At 34.7% G+C, this 20,651-nt stretch overlaps 1 protein-coding gene across 1 annotated transcript in view; it reads left to right on the forward strand.

Annotated features, from left to right (window-relative positions):
- Positions 1-14,383: 14,383 nt before the first annotated feature.
- The window catches only part of LOC106652164 (serine/threonine-protein kinase MARK1-like), an 87,794-nt gene continuing 81,526 nt past the window's right edge, over positions 14,384-20,651 (forward strand). The window contains exon 1 of the mRNA XM_023459256.1: positions 14,384-14,449. Coding sequence (XP_023315024.1) covers positions 14,384-14,449 — 66 coding nt within the window. The remainder of the gene's footprint in view (positions 14,450-20,651) is intronic.

Genomic DNA, 20,651 nt, shown 5'->3' on the forward strand with positions numbered 1-20,651 from the left:
ATAGTCTGATATGAAGTCACTGAAGAACTATCCATCTAAGAAATCGTACCTTTTCCGAATTACTGTTGTTCTCCATGGTTCACGAGATGGAATCAATGAATTAAAAATAATAAAGCTTTTAAACAGCCTTTTATTAAAAAATAAAAATTCATAATTACTAAATTTATTTTATTATACATGAAAATTATACAAGTATCGTCAATTTATTATCATATTATTATACATTATTAATTTTATTATTGTTATTGTTTAGCACATTATGTAACAGTAACATACTTATGAAACGTGTTTAATATACTGCTTTATAGCTCGTGTTGCATAAATCCGCCACTCAAATTGATAACACAATCTATGATAACAAAATGTATATAAAATTGACGTATGGATTTGCTTCGCTCGGGCGATTATAAGAAGTACGAAAGGCGTGGAGCGGATCCAGGGCAGCAGCCCTGGCGGGGGTGCAGGGGGCGAAGCGCCTATGCAATAAAATAAGTATTTTATAGTTATTATAATTAAGTTATTCTATGAAGAATTTGTAAATATCTTGCAATGCAGAATCTAGCGATCATTGCGAATCATAGCGATACATTATATGGCCAAACACAGCGACACGCAACGACACGCAACGATTGAGGTTTTTCTCATCCGCCATTGTTTCTTGAAATAGCGCTCATTCGGATAATATAATGCAACATTTTCCATTTCCATTCACTGGCTCTAAACTTTTCATCTATTAGCAAGTTCTTTTTTGTAGGTGGTAACAAGGGTTTTCCATTTATTTCGTGTTTTTTCTTTATCTGAAAAAAAAAATTAAAAAATTATAAATTTTAGTATAGATAATAATAAAACAAAAGTCCGCAAAGAAAATTAAAATTGACAAATTATAATTTAAAATTAGTTATTACCCCTATCCAAATCTGCGCTAATCATGTCCCAGATAAGGGCCTTGTCACTAGCACTAGCATTGGACGCTTCATCCCAGAGCTCTGAGTTCTGGCGGACAAGTCCAATCACTCCTTTTCCTCAATTTTGCTCCATGTTGATTTTGATTTTATTTTTGACACTGTAAAATACGTAATTATAATTTTAAAATATGTTTAAAAAATGATAATTGATTGAGCGTATACACGCGGACTCGGAATAAACAAATTGAATCCCAAAATCGATCCGTATCGCGGAGCAGAGGATGGCGCGTCACGTTGTAGCATTATTGGCCTTCGGTAAGCATTCGCAGCTCGTTTAAGCCACTACACAGTACTCACACGATCATCACGGATTTATCGGAGCGCATCTCTCTCGGATCTCGGATCTCAACAATAGGTTATATCCTCCGCGCGCTTGTGTATGTGTGTGTGTGTTTTTTTTTTTTTTTTTTGATGTATTAATGTTTTATTTAGCAGAAAAAGAAGGTAGAAGTTTACATGAGGAAAATGTAACAATAGCAATGACAGTATAAAATATTGAGTTAGGGTACATAGAATACGTAGATACATCCACATCAATTTCCCTTTGTTCCTTCCCCGCGGAAACCGCCGTTAAGCATTACTTCACGGGGGAGGAGGGATTGGCGCGATATACGCTCCGTGATGGCTTGGTTGGAATGGCGTCTTCTTCTAGCCGCATCGTCCGGTCATCACCTTCTGTCTGCTTCTTCGTCTCTCAGTCTTGTTACGACTGAGTAGGCAAATGAAGCAACCGCGAGCCAGTTCGGCTCGCTCGCGAGCATGAGCCTGGTGGTGTTTTCCGGCGTCATGACCTCGTGGAGCAGGGAGTGTAGTCTCTCTCTTTCTTCGCTAAACCTCGGGCACTAGAAGAAGAATACGTGCTCCGCGTTCTCGATGGATGAGGGGCAGACCGGGCATTGCGCGCTTTGATTGAAGTCGTAGCGGCGGCTATGGTGTTTAAAGAAGCCATGCCCGGTCAAGAGCTGCGTGAGGTGGTAGTTCAGCTCTCCGTGCCTCCTCTCGATCCACACTCTGATGTTTGGGATCAGTCGATGCGTCCATCGGGCCTTCGTCGACCGGTCCCATGCTTCCTGCCACTTGCTTAGCGTTGCCAAGCGTTCCTCGTCCTTTGCGTACTCTCGGCGGCGCACACTGGCCGGGATTGGCGGAAAATGATCGAAATTATATGTGCAATAGTAAAGTGATGAAAAACGTTGTTCTAGCGATTACTTTGAATAGATATGGACCTCTTTTAAGAGAATCCACGACCCGATGCGCAAAAAATAGTGCCAACACATTACCCCCACTCAATTATTGCCCGTCAATCATATTTTCGTAATTTCGCGTAAATGTCTAAAGAGCTGTTGAAGTTTAAAGTTCAATTATGCTTTTAAAAACGTCGCTAAATCAAGTCCAAAACATTCTTAGAGAAGCTTTTTACACTCTCTTTACACCTATGTCAATTTCGCCGCACCTCAAATATTTATTAACAGCATAAATGAACAAATGAAAAATATAAAAAATCGACTTTTTTGAAAATGACACGAAATAAAGAAAAATTCATCATGCTCAGTGTATTTTATGTTTTTGGGGTCTCTGAATCCGAATCCGACCTCAGTTTTCTTGGTTCGCTCATTTTCTAGGTCATTTGAAGGTCAATGTGATGAATAATGATCAAAAAAATTAGAAAAAAATATCCATGCGTTTTATAAATGATAATAGATTTTTTCCATTCGTCAATTTCAGCGTCAATTTTGTTGAAAAAATGCTTGAAATATCTTAAAAATATTCCTATTCGCGTAAATAAGTAAAGATGAAGAGTGAAAACGAAATCAATCTTCAGAAGCAGGAAAGATTCTATATGGCAAAGTGTAAAGTGAAAAAAAATACTATAAACAAAGTAAATTTCATGCAAAAGATGGAGGTTTGAAAAGTAAGTAAATATTAATTTGTTCAATCACTATAATTCCGTATCTTATTTTAGCACGCTATCTTTTTCTATAAAAATATAGAAATTATTTATCCGAAGCATGTATAAATTTCTTCGAGACTAAAACATAAATATTGCATGCATACGTAAATTAATGTGCCCCTACTGTACATGCAGTAGTAGTAAAATAGTTTGTTTACACTCGACATTAGGTCAACTCGTGCAACTCGCTTGTGAGGTATAGGTAATTGTGTATACTTTACGTGAACTATGCGTGTCATCAAAATATACACAAAGGGTTCGTCGCTTCTGAACAAGTATACTTTAGAGAGAAAAAAATGTAAACAATGGCATGCACAATCGGAGTTGTATCACCGTTTTCAAAACTATCCAAATCATTACTGTTTGAGCCACGAGCAAGTGCGCGTGCAATTTTTATAACTGAATTGTGTGATACGATTGTTATCATTAATATGATATACTTTTCTGTGAAACGTACTCTGCTTTTATCCATCCTGAAAAACCATAGTTCTTCAAACGTGACGCAAAATGAATTCCTAACTAGTGAGTTAATTGAAACGTATAATTTAAGAGATTGTAGTGCCAGTGTAAAATTATTATTACAAAAGAAACTACATTCTTGTTTTTTACTTGATTTTAACAAGCATTGGAAAGCGTTGAAAAAAAATCATAAAACGTTTCGAGATTTTGAAGAGCGTCATAAAAGTTGGTTGCAAATAGACTTTACTTTCGATTGTGATGAAGAAATTTTGTCTAACAAAATTGTATCGACTTCGAGTAAGCATTATCACATATAGCATTTTCTAATATTATAAAGAGGTTCTCGTGCAAAATAAATATCTGCTTTTTTAAACTGTTCCAACTTGACTTTCGGAAAATGTCACATTCAAAGGGTTCCCTTCGTTTATGTATGGTATTTATGTGAGATTTCAGGGTACATATTTCTTCATAGGGTGTGTGAAAAATCTCAAACTCGAACGGTGTTTACGATCATGTACTACATCTCAGTTAAATTGGAGCTTATTCTTCAATTGACTCGCGGCAAATATCACATCCGAGAGGATTCGTATGAATATGTGGGACATTTATGTGATTGTTGAGGTTATGGTACCTTTTATATGACTTGTGTCAAATCTCACACTCACAGGGTTCGCTCCGTTTATGTACGGTTTTTATGTGAGATTTGAGGGTACATATTTCTTCATAGGGTGTGTGAAAAATCTCAAACTCGAACGGTGTTTACGATCATGTACTACATCTCAGTTAAATTGGAGCTTATTCTTCAATTGACTCGCGGCAAATATCACATCCGAGAGGATTCGTATGAATATGTGGGACATTTATGCGATTGTTGAGGTTATGGTACCTTCTATATGACTTGCGTCAAATTTCACACTCAAAGGGTTCGCTCCGTTTATGTACGGTATTTACGTAAGCTTCGGGGGTAAATTTTTTTCCAAGGGATTTATGAAAAATCTCAAATTCAAAAGTTCAAAATCATGTACTACATCTGCGTCAGACTCCAGTTTTTTATTCAATTGACTCGCGGCAAATCTCATTCTTAAAGGGTTCGCTCTGATTATGTACGGTATTTACGTGAAATTATAGGTCACATTTTTCTTCAAAGAATTTGTGAAAATTGTTTAAACACGTATTTAGCAGTAGCCACGAGAACTTTCTTGAAACAATAATTTTTTTTCGTAGGCGTACAATGTTGATTGTATTATTATAGATAATGTAGGACGTCCTAGTCTCACTTACGAAAATTCATCAGCAGTTACGCAAAGAAAAAAAAGAAGTGCGACAACAAATGAGTGGTCTAGAGACGAGTGCGCTGCTGCTCTTTTCAAAAAAATGAGGCTTGAAAATAATGTAGCCGCGGTTAAAGTCATTAATATGGCTCTGGATAAGGAATATGCTAATCACATGTTTAAAAATATTAAGAAGCTTAACTCCCGAAAACTATTTGTGGAAGAAGCTCTTGCTTTATTAGTCGATGCAAATTTAACAAAAGCTTCATATAACTTAATTAGGAATGCTGCTCTTAAAACAAGCCATGATATGTATCCCACATACGACGAGGTACAGTGTAATTTCTTTTTGCATAACTCTCTTTTCATGTTCATTTTTTATTCTAATTTCCTTTTTTATTAATTTACTAAGGGTGAGCGAGTATCTGATTTTTACTCGACTTGGACTCGAGAAAAATACTCGACTTCATGTAGGTCAAATGCTCGCACATCCTTATCATTTACATTATAATATTTCTCATGTTGCAGATAACTAAGGCTAAATTAGATACTTATCCGAATAATATTGTTATTACGGAATCGAAATGTGAGGTTCCACTTGCGGACTTATTGTCGCACACTATTGCTCGCTTGATAAAGTATCTCGATATTAGTTATCCGGAGGAGTTAAATATGAAACTTCGATTGATTTGTAAGTACGGGTTTGACGGCACTAATGCGCATGCATTTAAACAAAAAAGTCTCACAGGAGAAATTGATGTCTCTTGTGAGAATGTATTTGGCGTTTCTTTGGTGCCGTTAATATTAATTGAATCAGATTCACATAAAACTATATGGTTCAATAAGACACCGAATTCCACTCGATTTTGTCGCCCCATTCAAATTTTATTTCAAAAAGAAACGGTCGATTTATGTCGCACTACAGAGAAATCAATGGAGGAACAATTACGTAATTTCACAGACGTTCAAATAGCTGGTTGCAGTGTTAGCGCTCAAATGATTTTGAGTATGATAGATGGAAAAGTAAGAATTCTTTTTTAACAAATTACTAATTATTTATAATTTTATATATGGCCGATTTTTTGAGACAACGAATACAAAATTTCAAATACTCCAAAAAAATCTAAGCTTTTTGAAAGCTTGTTCTGTTGTAAAAAACCTAAAAGTCACAAAGAGTTTCAGAACTTTTTTGACGATAAGAACATACAAAAATTGAAGAGGTATTTGTTGAAATTTAAAGGAGACTGTGTGAAGTTTTCAGCGATTTTAGTCTGAATCGATCGGAAAGATAAATTGCATCAGAGTCTTCATGTGTAGATTGTAACTTTTACGTTTCTCTCTGTATATATCTCTACATAGAGTAAGCTTTCGAAAAGCTTAGATTCCTTTGGAGTATTTTTATTCTAGATTTTTTGAGAAATTTCCAGTCAAAAAGGTCGTTATTTTGCTTTAAATCACCCTATGATGAGCAATACTCACAATAAACATAATTTTTGAGAAAATATTAATTTTAGATTTCTGAAAAAATACGAAGCACAGTCCTGAAAATTCTAATAACATTTGAAGACATGTGTAACATCACAGGCAAAAAGTTTTTCAAACCATCATGAAAAAAAAGTTTTTATGCCATACGATTTCTCTAAGACTCGACCATATTGATTAGATCATAAGCTTTTTAATTATCATCATAATAAATCTTTTTCTTTAAATTATTTGAAGTTCTTATGACCGCATTGAATATTCAAATTTTCAGCATAAATAGACGTTTTTTGTATAATTGGTAACTAGATTGTAGTTGAACTTAAATAATTAAAAATTTACCGATTACTTATATTTCAATACTTGTAAACGAGACTGAATTCATGATCAGTTTGTGCGCTCACGTATTTTAAAGTATTTTTTCATTATCGATTTTCAAATCATCAAAAATAAGCTCATTATTTAAAATCATTTACGCTGTTCTTTTTATTTGGGTGAAATAAAATTTTCTATGAAAACTCTTTGCAGGTTTGCAATGCTTTAACAGGAAATAAATCAACCCAATCATGTTTTCTCTGTAAGGCCAGACCAACTGAGATGAATAAATTAGACGTTATTATGCGCAAGGATGTCACAGAAGACTATTTAAAATACAGTCTACCTGTGCTACATGCACATATAAAATTGATGGAATTGGTGTTACATGTATCATATCGGATGAGTTTTGGAGCATGGCAAGTAAGTTGAGTTAATCTCTCTACATTTACTTAAAAACACTTTATCGAAAGTTGTGTTACAACAAAGTAATTTTGTGATGAGTTATGTTTCGTGGAATTTTTTTGTTAATTTTTTTTTAATTTTCCACTGTTGAAAAAAACTTACATTTTTATTCGAATTTCATTACTTAAAATTTTTCAAATACATTCATCCCTCTTTATACGTGGATTTTTCACTCGCTATACGCGGATGTTCTGAAAAAAGATGACACTTACATTAAAGCGTCTGAAATTTCGTTATTTATAGACATTTGCAATTCAAATTAACAATTTTAACAGATAGTTCTTAAATAATTTTTTCGGTTTTAAGGCAACAAAAGACAAACATAAGTTGGCCGTAGCTGAACAAAAAAAATTTATACAAGATAAATTGAAATCCATCTTGGGAGTAGCAGTAGATAAACCAACTCCAGGATCAGGCAATACAAATGACGGTAATACAGCCAGAAAATTTTTTGAAGCAGTTACCAAGGTTTCTGAAGTTACTGGTAATAAATAAATTATTCCATTTTTAATGAAACGTCAAATGAGTGTCAATTTAAAAACAAGTCTTTGAATTTTCAATAGGTTTTAATATCGATCTACTAAATCGCTTCAAAGTTATTTTGGCTGTTATTTCATGTCCTAAAAGAACAAATATAGATGCGTTCAAAGAATACTGTCATGCTACAGCAGAAAAATTTGTTGAGCATTATGTTTGGTACTGCATGCCTGCAGCAGTTCACATTTTATTAATGCATGGCTATAAAATTATAGAAAGCCTTCCTTTACCGATAGCAGTTCTATCTGAAGAAGCACAGGAGTCCAATAATAAAAATGTGAAACGTTATCGGGATAAATTCACACGTAAAGATACCAGGTAATTACTCTTTTACTCGATATCTCTTTTACTTTGATTTAAACTCCATTTTTCCGCTTTTTGATTTTTGATATTCAAATATAAAATTACAACTGAAAAATTAAAATGAATTTAATGCTTTATTAATCATTTTCAGGATTCACACAAACACTGATCTGTTTCATAGATTATTAATGTCCTCAGATCCTTTAGTTTCAATGTGCAGGAGTTTGAAAAAAAGAAAACAACATGTTTACTCGCAAGAGATGAAAAATTTAATCATAGATACTAATGTTAATGAAATTTTTGAATACGAGTCTGAAAATGACGTAGATGATTCTGGAGAGGAGGATTAAAATAAAGATTACCATTTTATATTCCCTTAAAGAAAATTGTCATGTAAAAAGTCCTTATATATTAATAATTCATTGATGAATTTATTCTGCTTCTGAAGATTTTTTTCGTTTTCACTCTTCATATTTACTTATTTACACGAATAGGAATATTTTTAAGATATTTCAAGCAGTTTTTCAACAAAATTGACGCTGAAATTGACGAATGGAAAAAATCTATTATCATTTATAAAACGCATGGATATTTTTTTTTAATTTTTTTGATCATTATTCATCACATTGACCTTCAAATGACCTAGAAAATGAGCGAACCAAGAAAACTGAGGTCGGATTCGGATTCAGAGACCCCAAAAACATAAAATACACTGAGCATGATGAATTTTTCTTCATTTCGTGTCATTTTCAAAAAAGTCGATTTTTATTATTTATCATTTGTTCATTTATGCTGTTAATAAATATTTGAGGTGCGGCGAAATTGACATAGGTGTAAAGAGACTGTAAAAAGCTTCTCTAAGAATGTTTTGGACTTGATTTAGCGACGTTTTTAAAAGCATAATTGAACTTTAAACTTCAACAGCTCTTTAGACATTTACGCGAAATGACGAAAATATGATTGACGGGCAATAATTGAGTGGGGGTAATGTGTTGGCACTATTTTTTGCGCATCGGGTCGTGGATTCTCTTAAATGAGGTCCATATCTATTCAAAGTAATCGCTAGAACAACGTTTTTCATCACTTTACTATTGCACACATAATTTCGATCATTTTCCGCCAATCCCGGCCAGTGTGCGGCGGCCGTAGAGTCGCGCTCGCTCGTCCGCAAGAAGGGCCAGCGGTGGTATGCCGGCAAGGACATATGTGGCCTCGTAGGAGACATGCGGCCGGCCTCCGATCACACGCAGGCAGGCTCGTCGGTGGGCTGACTCCGCCTGGCGAATGTAGACTCGATTTTGCGCTGCTGTGCTCCAGATGGGGGCTCCATACAGGAGTATGGAGTCGACGACGTGAGCATACAGCTTGCGTCGGCTGCTTCTGGGCCCGCCGGAGTTGGGCATGATCTTCGTAAGGGCACCGATCACTCCGGCTGCCTTCGCGTTGGCTGTTCGGAGGTGGTGGTCGAACTTCAACTTGGCGTCGATGTGCAGGCCCAGGTAGCGGATGGAGGGGGACGAGCGTATGCTGTGGTAGCCTACCGTGATGGTGATGGTTTCCTCTTTTTTCCTACTCGTGATGAGCAGAGCTTCCGTCTTGTGGTCAGCCGTTTGTAGGCTGAGAGCTTGGAGCGCGTCTCGCACACGTGCGATCGCAGCGTTCAGATCGTATTCGATCTGCCATAGGTGCTTGGCGACAGCCACCACCGCGATGTCGTCCGCGAAGCCGACGATACGAACATCGCCATCAAAGTTGAGACGCAGGATCGCGTCATACATGACGTTCCACAGGATCGGGCCCAAAACTGACCCTTGTGGGACACCTGCTGGTGTAGGGTGTGTGTGTGTGTGTGTGTGTGTGTGTGCCGAGCAGCACATAGATTATTTTGCAAAGTGATATCGTGTTCTCGTACAATATGCGCGGCTTCTCTCCATGTATACTTTTAAAATATATACCCAATTGCGTAAATATATTCTCCTCTTTCGGCGACATCGAGGAACGATGGATAATTTTTGATCGCTGCAATTCGTACAGCAATTCACGAGTTGCACGTCTCCACACGTGTATCTTGCAATCAAACAATCGTCTCCATTTTCGCGAAATACGCGAGACGTCGCGCACATCGGGTTTCTCAAAATAAAAAGTGCCCTTCAGCTCATTCAACGCGTATATGACAATGGATGTGCAGTAATTAAAATTCCCACGTAAAACTGCTATACTTAACAATGGCGCGGCAGATATATTAAAATGTAACTTGGTATTTCTATAGCGATAAAAAAACCATGGCCAGCTTGAAAAAATGCCAAGCATGAGAGAGGCGCGAGAACGCACAGAGGTTATAGCCATACGCGGAGAAGTGAGCCAAAAATTTTACTTACCGAGGCAGCGTAGCGAAGCGAAGGCACATCGCATACAGCCCTTCATGTGTAAATAACTATTTTTTTTTTTCGTCATCGATTTTCCAGATTTGTTGGGTATCAGGCCAAAATTTTAGCGCGAGATTCATTCAACGCGTAATATATAGATTTGAAATTGTTCTAACGTTGCCATAATAGAATTTGCTATTTCTGATCCCTTATGACTAACATTAGGTAAAAGTTTAAAAAATCTCTCTATTGGAGAACCATCGGGTTTTACGTAACGCAGAACAAATGTAAGTTGATTGATATGCGATAGGTCAGGCGTTGAATCGTCAACGGTAATATTTAGAAGATATTACCTCTTCCCGAATATTATTTAATACTTTATCTGCAATTAAATTAATAAACTCATCGTACATTGTCGACGATAAGTAGCTTGTGTATCCTTTATTTGGATTACCGTAACGCGAAATGTGATCAGCTAAAAAGGAATCGTACATAGCCAATTCTAAAGACATCATGTATTTGCCATTTCGGGGATGACCAAATTTTTCTACATGGCCTCTGAATGGAAGACCTCTCGCTGACACAACTTTGACAACACTAACGACTCTCTGCAAAACTTCATGCCAATATTTTATTTTGTTTTCAATTTCTTCAAGCACACTTGCATCGGTACGACTATTGGTAGCTCCTCGTCATTTGAAAGATAACAAATGGTTTCTATGAGAGTCACTGTTTTCATGTTGATAAATTCTTTTAATATTTTTCCAGTTGTCAAAACCTGATTTTGTCCCGAATTGAGTTCCTCCGTTGAACAACTAACAAGGTCCGCAGTACACTTTGCCGCTATTTTCCGAGTATATTAGTCAACTTCTCGATCTTTTTTCGCCGTCGTGTAAGGTTGTTTGAAACAGTGATTTTGAAAATGAACGCGTTTGTGTGCCAAACTGACGCCTGCTGGTTTTAAAGTCACTTTCGATATTTTGTTTGAATCCATTTTTACACGGATATTCTATAGTTTCGTTGTTGATTAGCCAAAAAACTGGATCGTCTCTTATAGAGTCACTGATTAGATATGACTGTTGTTCCCAAACATTTTCTTCTTTGTGAATCAAATTGTTTTCTACACTAATTATACTTTCACAACCAACTTCAGCTTGTACGACACTAAAATCATCATTGCTAGTATTGTTATCACCATTGTCTTGATCTAATGGTTGATTCACATTAAAATATTTGCTTAACTTTGAGGTTTTTGACATAACTTTTTCATGTTTACTTTTTTTCTTTTTAGCTAACTTTTTATATTCGTTACTATTTAATTTTTTTCTGTTATTTATGTCACTTCGCCTGCAGCAAATAAGTAAAATAATACTTTATATCAAGCTTTGTTAATACAAGAGATGCTTCGGAAAATAATCTTTCTAGCGGTACATAAGTTACAGGGATGCACAGTATGTCTCTGGCCATTCGTGCTACTATAGAGTGTACTACACAGTGTAACTTCCACCATAGTGAAATATCTGCATCTGGTTCGGGCCTAGAAGAATCCAAGTATTTTTGTGCTTCACTAATCCATACGACCGTCTGTTCAGGTTTGACGTAGAGGGCATTGAAATCCATTTTATCGTCGTCGCTTGTTCGGCGTTTCTTGAATGCGGCTCATCTGCAGAGTCTTCGTTGGCATGGTACTTCTTAAAAACTGTCATAAATTTTTGTTTTGTCTCGCCTGACATTTCTTTAGCCCAGGCGGCTGTTCCTTCTTCCAAGCCAATGATTTTTACTCGTGGATCTAGTACTAGTGATACACAGTAGATCCAGATACACTTAATATAATGCTTGATTAACTTGCGTTTACCCATTTCGAAAAATTCTATCAATTTTCGATCGACTTCATTCAGCTCATATGCGTTATCCAATTCGAATGCTTTCTTCTCCAAACTATCAAACAAACAGTTGAGTGCAATAACTGCGCTAGGTAAAGTTATATACTTTTCTCCGCTGATTTTATCAGAAACTGCCCGCGTAAAGAAAGTCCATTGGCAAAGCTTTGTCAAAGTTTGGACGTGGCCAAAGTTGGCCAAACTTCAGAAATGAGAATCGCAGGATATACTTAGTATTTCCTTATATATTTTCTATTACTATATAGTTGTAAGGATCTCCACACCTGATTGCCATAGCTCCCCCACATTTACCACAATTTTTAAAAGGCCCTATTTTTACGTGTTTTTTGTTCATTTTTCACGTGATTTTGGTACTTTTTTACTACTGCTCCCCATGGCTCCCCATTTTGAAAATTGCTCCCCACTGCTCCCCCACCGCTCCCCCACGTGGGGGAGCTATTATATAATGATTTGTTATCGTAATTTTTCACGGTATTTTCTGGGTTCCCCTCCTTCAGGCTCCCATCCTCCAACCTCCCCTGCTCTGATATGTGATTGTTAATAACATTGACAAATTTCTAATAAAAATTGGAATTCGTTTAAAAGTATTCATCATCAACAGAATTTCAACATACATGCAACCGACTTATATCGAAATACAGCATTAAATGTAGTATTACAACATACATAAAAGAACACAACAAAAGTTGTAAATTTATTGTTAGGAAAAGGTGCTGATCCTAACAGTTTAAACAATCAAGGATATACTTCGTTGCATCTCATTTGCAAACGGAACTATTACATATAAGGGGATACTTTAATACTGAAAATGTATTTTATTATTTTTTTAAGCTCATTTTAGATGCGAAACAATTAGAAAAAAAGCCCTTACTCGAACTTAATTTAAGGTTAAATGAGAGTTTTATTTGCGTCTGTAACGCCCTTAAAATGCCTTGAAAAAAATTACAAAATACATGTTTCAATGTAAAATTTTCTACTCTTTTCAAATCTGCAATAAAAAATGAGGGTATCCATTTGAAAAATCGTTTTTTGGGTCGCTGAGGCTTCAAGGTTACGTCTAAGGTCAAATTCAAGGTCACCATTGGATTCCACGTGCAAAAATACGTTGGATATAGGGTCTTTGATTTTATTTTACCGAATATTTTGCGATATTTCCAGGGGTTTTTATACTTTTGTCGCACTCTGTATAATAATGAATACAGAATTTAATCTCAATAAACTCAATAAATTTAAAATTTGAATATTCAACTTTGAGCCCCTATAAATCCATGAGGGATGGAGCTAGAGGGCTAAGATTTTTCGGATTTTCATTTTCCAATGTAATCTTTAAGAGTACTTAGTTAGTTGAAACTCGATTTTTTGAGCTATCAACTCTTTTTGATATGACCCATATACATAAGACAAAACTATCACATTACCAACATCTAAATATGGCCTTTTGAAAATATTTTTTTTGGTAGATTTTGGATTAAATGTCCATTTTTGTGGTAAATAGGGACTAAAAATATTAAGAGCAGAAATCCTTAAACTATAAAATTAATAAAGACAAACCCTTTTCCTCATTAAAAAATAAAATGTATATCCCCCTAACGGGGGGGTTGGCGAGCGGAGCGAGCAGGGGGGCGCAGCCCCCCTAGTACTTATATATTTACTTATAATATCCTGCGATTCTCATTTCTGAAGTTTGGCCAACTTTGGCTAATTTAAGGGACTGGAAAGGGACTTGAGGGGACAAACCGTAGTTTCATGAGCCGTAAATGCAAAGTTTAAATTTAAATATTATCGCAAATTATGAAGGCATACAATCTGCAAAAATGAACATTCATACGAGATGGCACGGAAAAAGCAGGTATAAGAAATATAGGTTAGAGTCCAAGTATTAAAGAAAATATTATTAGATATTAATTTTAAAAAAACGCATAGCATGAACAAAGCAACTCGAAAAAGGGGTATAAATGTGAAGCAGTTCAAAATGAATGTGAGCAAAATTTTTCATTATTTTTAGTAAGATGATACAAAAGCGATGTAAAAGCCATCTCATCTATTTGATTAATGTGAAACAGTACTCGTATCAGTCATATAAACATTTAACAAAAATTCACGGTCAATTTCTCGCGTTATTTATCTCGTAGAACCTACGTGTCCTTTATGTGATTTTTTCTACACCAAACCACCACCATATATGACGTATTCCACCAGACAATACGCTTGCGCGGGGCATTTTTTAATGTATCGCAACATTTCTAACTCGCTGTGGCCGACACAATTTGGTCTGAAAAAATATTGCGCACATGTATTCTACTATTCTATCTATATCTATTCTATTCTATTCTATTATTCTATTTCTATTTCTATACTTATAAAAAAAGAGATGGACCTCAAAGTGAAGCATCGAAAAACGACGTCTGATTGGCTGACACTGACGACGACACCCGACGTGAGCCAACTCGATACGAGCGCCTGCGTTGCTAACTGTCTTAACTTTGACGCGCGCGAAGCGCGTTTGAAACTAACTATTTCTGAACTATTTCTGAATCTTTAACTAACCTCAAAACACGACTAAAAAAATTGACGCGCGCGAAGCGCGTTCGAAACTTATTACTATTTGTTAATCTTAAATTAACCTCAAAACCCGAATAAAAAGTTGATACGCGCGAAGAGCGTTTAAAACATCTAGTTGTACAAAAGAACGAGATATTTGACGTATTAATTTCGATGTCCACTATGACGTGATAAAATCGAAAGATATCTCCCCATCGAATAATTGAGTTTCCGAAAACAAAAATACAAAATTTTATACGCATCCCTGTTTAATTTATTCATTGAGTGATCTATTTTGTACGAATACTTGAACGCCTTACGGTTTAGTTTTTATGTTCAATGATCTATCATTTACGCAAAAAATAGTTAAATTTTATTTTATATAAGTATTTAAAATTATTTCTTGCGCTAAGTATTTTCTCGTTATAGGTTTTTGCATAACAAATATGTGTGTTTCCAAATTCATGACACCAGCAGACGTCTTTAACCTGCTTGAATGAAGTACAATCGATTGAAGCAATAGAAGTGCGCACGCGAGATGCATATTTTCAATATTGCAGTCAATATAACTGAGATTAGCTCAACTATAATTCAAATGACATTCAGAACCTTATATTTGTTTTTTCGTTGTATTGATGTCTTAGGTTTAAAGTTTTGTAATCGTTATGAAAAATATCTTGTGATATGAATTGCAAAAGAGCTGAATACAACAATTCGTTTAATCTAGCTTTTTTTATCAGCACATGCTTTTTGAGCTGTTCAGTTACCGTTTTGCAACTTGAACATGAAATCTCAAATTCACATTTTTTTAGCCTTAGCTCCCCAGTGCTTTACGAGCAAATTACTTCGCATATGAAGGCTTCGAATACGTTAATAAAACACAATCCATTGCATATAAGTCACGGCCCTTTAAAAAATGATCATCCGATAAAATCATTTGATGAAAAGTTATATTTTGGTCTTTTAATGAACATATTCTGATATTGGCCCATTCAAAGGATACCAACAAGTCAAATTTTTGACTTTTATACTATATTTTATTTTTAAAGGGTTTTTAAGGTTATGAGCATAATTTTTGGTAGTTATTTTGAATACTTCATCGAATTTTATGCTAATAGTAATAATTTAAATATGTTTTCAGAGTTACCTCTTAAAAGTAAAAGAATTTAGTAAAATGAAAATCCAACTTTGATCCTCTATAGATCTACCAAGTATGAACCTATAGGACTAATATTTTGAGAATTACTTATTTAAAGTACATACTTAGATTTAATTTAATTTTTTGGCATAAAACGCGTGATGTGGGTTTGCCCATAAATATATACTTTTTTCCAGTATTTGCTGTTCCAAAACAAAAGAAGAATAAGAACATTTTTTCATAACTCTAACCTAAAATACTCAACTTTGCCGCAAATTTTAGACGTTTGTAGTAAAAAATAGTATCATACACTAGTGAAGATATGGTTTTTTAATAAAACTTTTTACGTTACGATATCTCGATTTGCTAAAAAGCCATAAATACCCATTGAGAAATATACTATTAATAGTTCCGGCAATGTCAACGAAGCGCAAATAGTAATAAGTTCAGCCACATTTAAAAGAAAATGCGAATATTCGCCTTTGGAAACAAGAAATACCTATTGAAATTTCTACTGTTCAAGCATTTTTCCATGTTTATGAGACCTCAATAAATATATAATCGTGAACATTAAAAACTGATTTGAAGACTTCACTCATTCACGCGATTTTTATGTGAAACTTTGAGTTGTATATCATATCTCAATCAAAACAAGAAAAATCATAAAAACTGCTATAAGTTATGTTTTTGAGTAATTTATTTTTAGTTTAATAAGAAATTAAATCAAATTTATATTATCTATTTGTAATAGACCATAACTTCTAACATTAGCCGCAAATTTTGTAACAAACTTGATATGGCGTAATTGCACTTAGTCAGAAATTTTACGCTGGTGGAAAATTATGCAAATCATGTCGCGTCTCATCTGTAAATTATCGATAAAGAATGTTTATATATTTTCGCTTTCCATAAGAAAGAACCAACAATAGAACGATGTTACAGATAACAATAGAATATCAATAAGATAAGTTATATATTTACGTTTACGTACACATACCCCAGATCCCCAGCATGTACACCAACGCAACCTTCCAACTTTCACATTTGCTTACATATGTGTGAATGCATTGGATAAATTTATGAATTATATTCTTTAGCTGCACACATATGACTGATAAATGTGAGCAAGCAAAGTGGCAAGTGCTTCTAGTTTTCTCTATTTTCACCCTGCTCCGGTTACGAATTTATATGTATAGCGCACAAATTACGTTCTCACATTTATCTTGCACTTTGCTTTACTTTACTCGCACAGCCTGATCTCTGTGCGTATGTATATGAGTCCACACCTCGATTCCATATCTTCAACAACGCTGGCTATTGTTATTTGTGAATTTGCTGAAAATTTATCGTTTTTCTTAATACTTGTATTTTTTGAGGGAACCTTTGGAGATATTTTTAGGCGTTTTTCTGGTACACCACACGCTTCAAAAACTGTTGCCCAGCTTTTCAGCTATACGACCAGCAGCTCGATGGATAATTAGGCTTTACAACATCGTAATATGATTTTTCTTTTAAAATATGTATGACTTGGAGATTTCACAAAGACTTACGTATCTATGGCGTGTCATTTATATTAAAATCCATCAGTTTAAAAGTAGTATTTCTCTATGACTCTGTATACATCTGCAAAACATGCTTCCCCGTTGTTCATGTCAATTGTAACACAATGTAATACCCTTACTGCCCAGCTTAAAATTTAAAATAAACTGTGAATGAGATTTTAGCTGCTACACGTAAGATATGTAACGCTCGTGAGATGCAAATAACACGATATTCAGGCAGATTTGAATAGTGCTTCTTTTTTTGACACCCAATTATACTGAACCATTTTTCGGTTAATTATGCTCCTATAATTTATATTTATATGAAAAAAATTTATATTTATATGAAAAAAATTTATTTTTTTTGTAAAAAATTTAAAAATGTTACCTACACGATGCGCTCATTGAACGACACATATATAGCCTGAAATGGTAAAATTAATCTTTCTGCAAGGGTTCACAAGAGTTATCATATTGGTTGAGACGGTGAGCGTCGTCAAAAATGATAGTCGTTACAAACATGCCGCGCGTAATAAGTTGAAAGTTGTACTTGGTGTTGCGAGCACGTTACGTGTATGCCTAAGCTCAAAAGATGCATATAGATATCCATTTACATTTTCAGTGCAGGTTTTCCCTAATTGGGCAAACGCGTGATAGAAATCGGCGCGTATGTGTACGTGAAAACAGCGCACATACAACGCGTTACCTAAGCCTTCGTGTATGTACCTACACACCGTGTATATATGCATTTAGCTTGCGCTGCATGTACATCGACACTTGAGTTACACATTCAGCAGTACTATGTAAAGGTGCCATTTTTAGCGCATGTGGCATTGCAAGCTCCCAAGCATTTCCCTCTCTCTCTTCGTTTCTCTTTTTCATATTTTGAGTTTGTGCTGCGGTACACATTTGAGATACATACAAATGCGAACTTTCTTACGAGGTGTGTAAGGATAAATGCTCAGTTAACACGAAACAAATGAAAAAAAAGCAAATGATCTTAGTAATGGTGAAAGAAGAGATTACAAAAACCACTAAGAATATGCTAAGCAATTAAGTAGTATTTGTATATAAAACTGCTTCCACTGCGTATTTAATTGATGCTTTTGTTTCATGTCCCATTCAGTAATTTAATTTTTTTTTATTAATCTTTTTGAAAACAGCATGCAGGTAAAATAAACAAATTGTATTGGTTAAAAATTATTTTTCTTGTTTTATACAGCTAGAATAAAAAGTTTATTCTTGATAGATAGAGCACAATAAAATTGAAAACCTTGAGATAAATAAACAGCTACGCAGCGTGAAAGTGATGAGGTTAAAAAATGATTCTTAAAAGATCACGTATAAACTCATGTATTAATTAATTATCGTTAAAAAATAACATAAAATGAATGAATTTTTCAATGTTAATAAATCATGCTATTATTATGTTCTATAATATTTACATATGCATATTGTTTCGCGTTCCAGGTATCTTTTTGAATCAATGGTTGAACATTTTATTCATCTTTTTCTTCTTATTCTTCTATTACTTTATAAGTAAGTATGTTAAACATTAATCAATCGTTTATCATTATTGAGTGTACATTCTTATAGTACCCGTATAGAATTTATCATTTTGCTTCTGTTACAAATAATTCTAGCTCATAAACATGAACTTTGAATAATTTCACTGAGTAAAGTTTTATCCAATGCTATTGAACAAATTCAATTGACGAAAACTAAATTCGTTAGTTATCGCTAATACAATCAAAGTCACGTTATACTTCGAACCACTGGAATTATCGAACATTTTTGCTTCATAAAAATACATACTCACACACGCCCATGTTCTCGTACATGCGTTTGGAGTGTCATGTGTCTGTATAATTTGAAGAAAAACATTTCGCTGAAATAGAAAGAAGATTAAAATCGATAAGCCTGCTGAATTGTGGCTACGACGTTGTGCCCCTTTTTTCCAATATCTAAATATATAAGAGTGCCCGTAAGGTTTTCTCTTTTAACTTTTGCTACACAATAAAACAGCTCATTACATGGGAAAAACGTGTCTAATCTCACTCTTTATACTCTGCTGAATATTTATTATAATACCAAGTAACTCCCTCAATTGGCCAAGTAACTTCCTCAACTGATATAAAAAGCTCTTCTGTCATTAATAGAAGCTTAATAGAAGGAGTACAGTGTAGCAGTGGTTTTTTAAAATTGAAATTTATTTATTGTTTTGAAGCAAAACGGCAACATTGGACTTTTAAAAAATTGGTAATAGACGATTGTTTTGAAAACTTTATTAAAATATAGGAACAAATATAACAACAACATTTCACCGATAATAGGTCATACACTTACTGCATTGCATAGTACAAAGCTTGGAGCGAGCTAGCAATCAATCAGAGTAAGTAATTGTCCACGTTTGACTAATGAAGCGTTAAAACGCGCTAGCTTACTCGTTCTATCTTTCTCTTTTTTTCTTGCTCTCTCTCTATCGCTCTCAAGCGGGTCTGCTTTTCGTTCGCGCCCCATGGGATGAGAACTTGAGCTTAACTTAGTGCAATACACACTATTCTTGTGTCAAAAAAGATATGAGGTTTCATATCAATAAAGGACCGAAAAGAAATAGAAAAATAAATATTTGTTTTAACAAAAAGGATATTAAAAATGTACGCTAAAGGGCAAATTAAACATCATTTTTTTATAATTGTTTTCTTATGCCCCAAATTGATTTTGAAAACTCTGTTGTCATATATCTCAAAAAATTTCAAGTCGACTTTTTTATTTATTTATTTTTCACTTTATTTTGAGCATATGCGCAGATTATCGTGTTAATATTTCAGAAAAATCACGCGAGTGATTGAAAAACGTACTGAAAATTAACTTTTGAAATAAAATATGTTTTGGTTTATCCGTGTGAGATCTCTTAAAAAATCTCGATAAAAAAATTGTTATCCTTGTCACGGGGGTCGTAATTAGGGTTCCGTCCGTCGTCGCTAGCTTAGAGTTAACGGGATTTATTTAAAAATGCGAAAGTAAATGTGTCCACTGCACTAATTTAGTTGAAGTCATATATTTTCCTCAAAAATCGTTTTGCGCCAAAAGAGTGCTCCCCATTTGTTGTAATGCTCACCCCCACCATCGTAATAGGGCCTGGAAAATTTATTATTACTCACGAAGTCAAAATAATTCATATAGTTTTTACTGCCTCATACATATTGTATAGTCCTTGTTGTATTTAAGACAAAAAGATTCAAATATAATTTTCGCAAAAGGACGAGATAAAAAGAAAAACTGCTTAGAACAAGTCAACCTTTGAATTTTCCAAGCCATGTGCCAAAGATACAAAAAGTAACGGAACATAAGCTTTTCCATAGACAGGGTGGGCTTAGCATTCACAGTACATGGATAGTTGCAATCGCACTGTTACT

The sequence above is a fragment of the Trichogramma pretiosum genome, unplaced genomic scaffold (genome assembly GCF_000599845.2).
Source record: "Trichogramma pretiosum strain Unisexual culture from Peru unplaced genomic scaffold, Tpre_2.0 scaffold31, whole genome shotgun sequence".
NCBI lineage: Eukaryota > Metazoa > Arthropoda > Insecta > Hymenoptera > Trichogrammatidae > Trichogramma > Trichogramma pretiosum.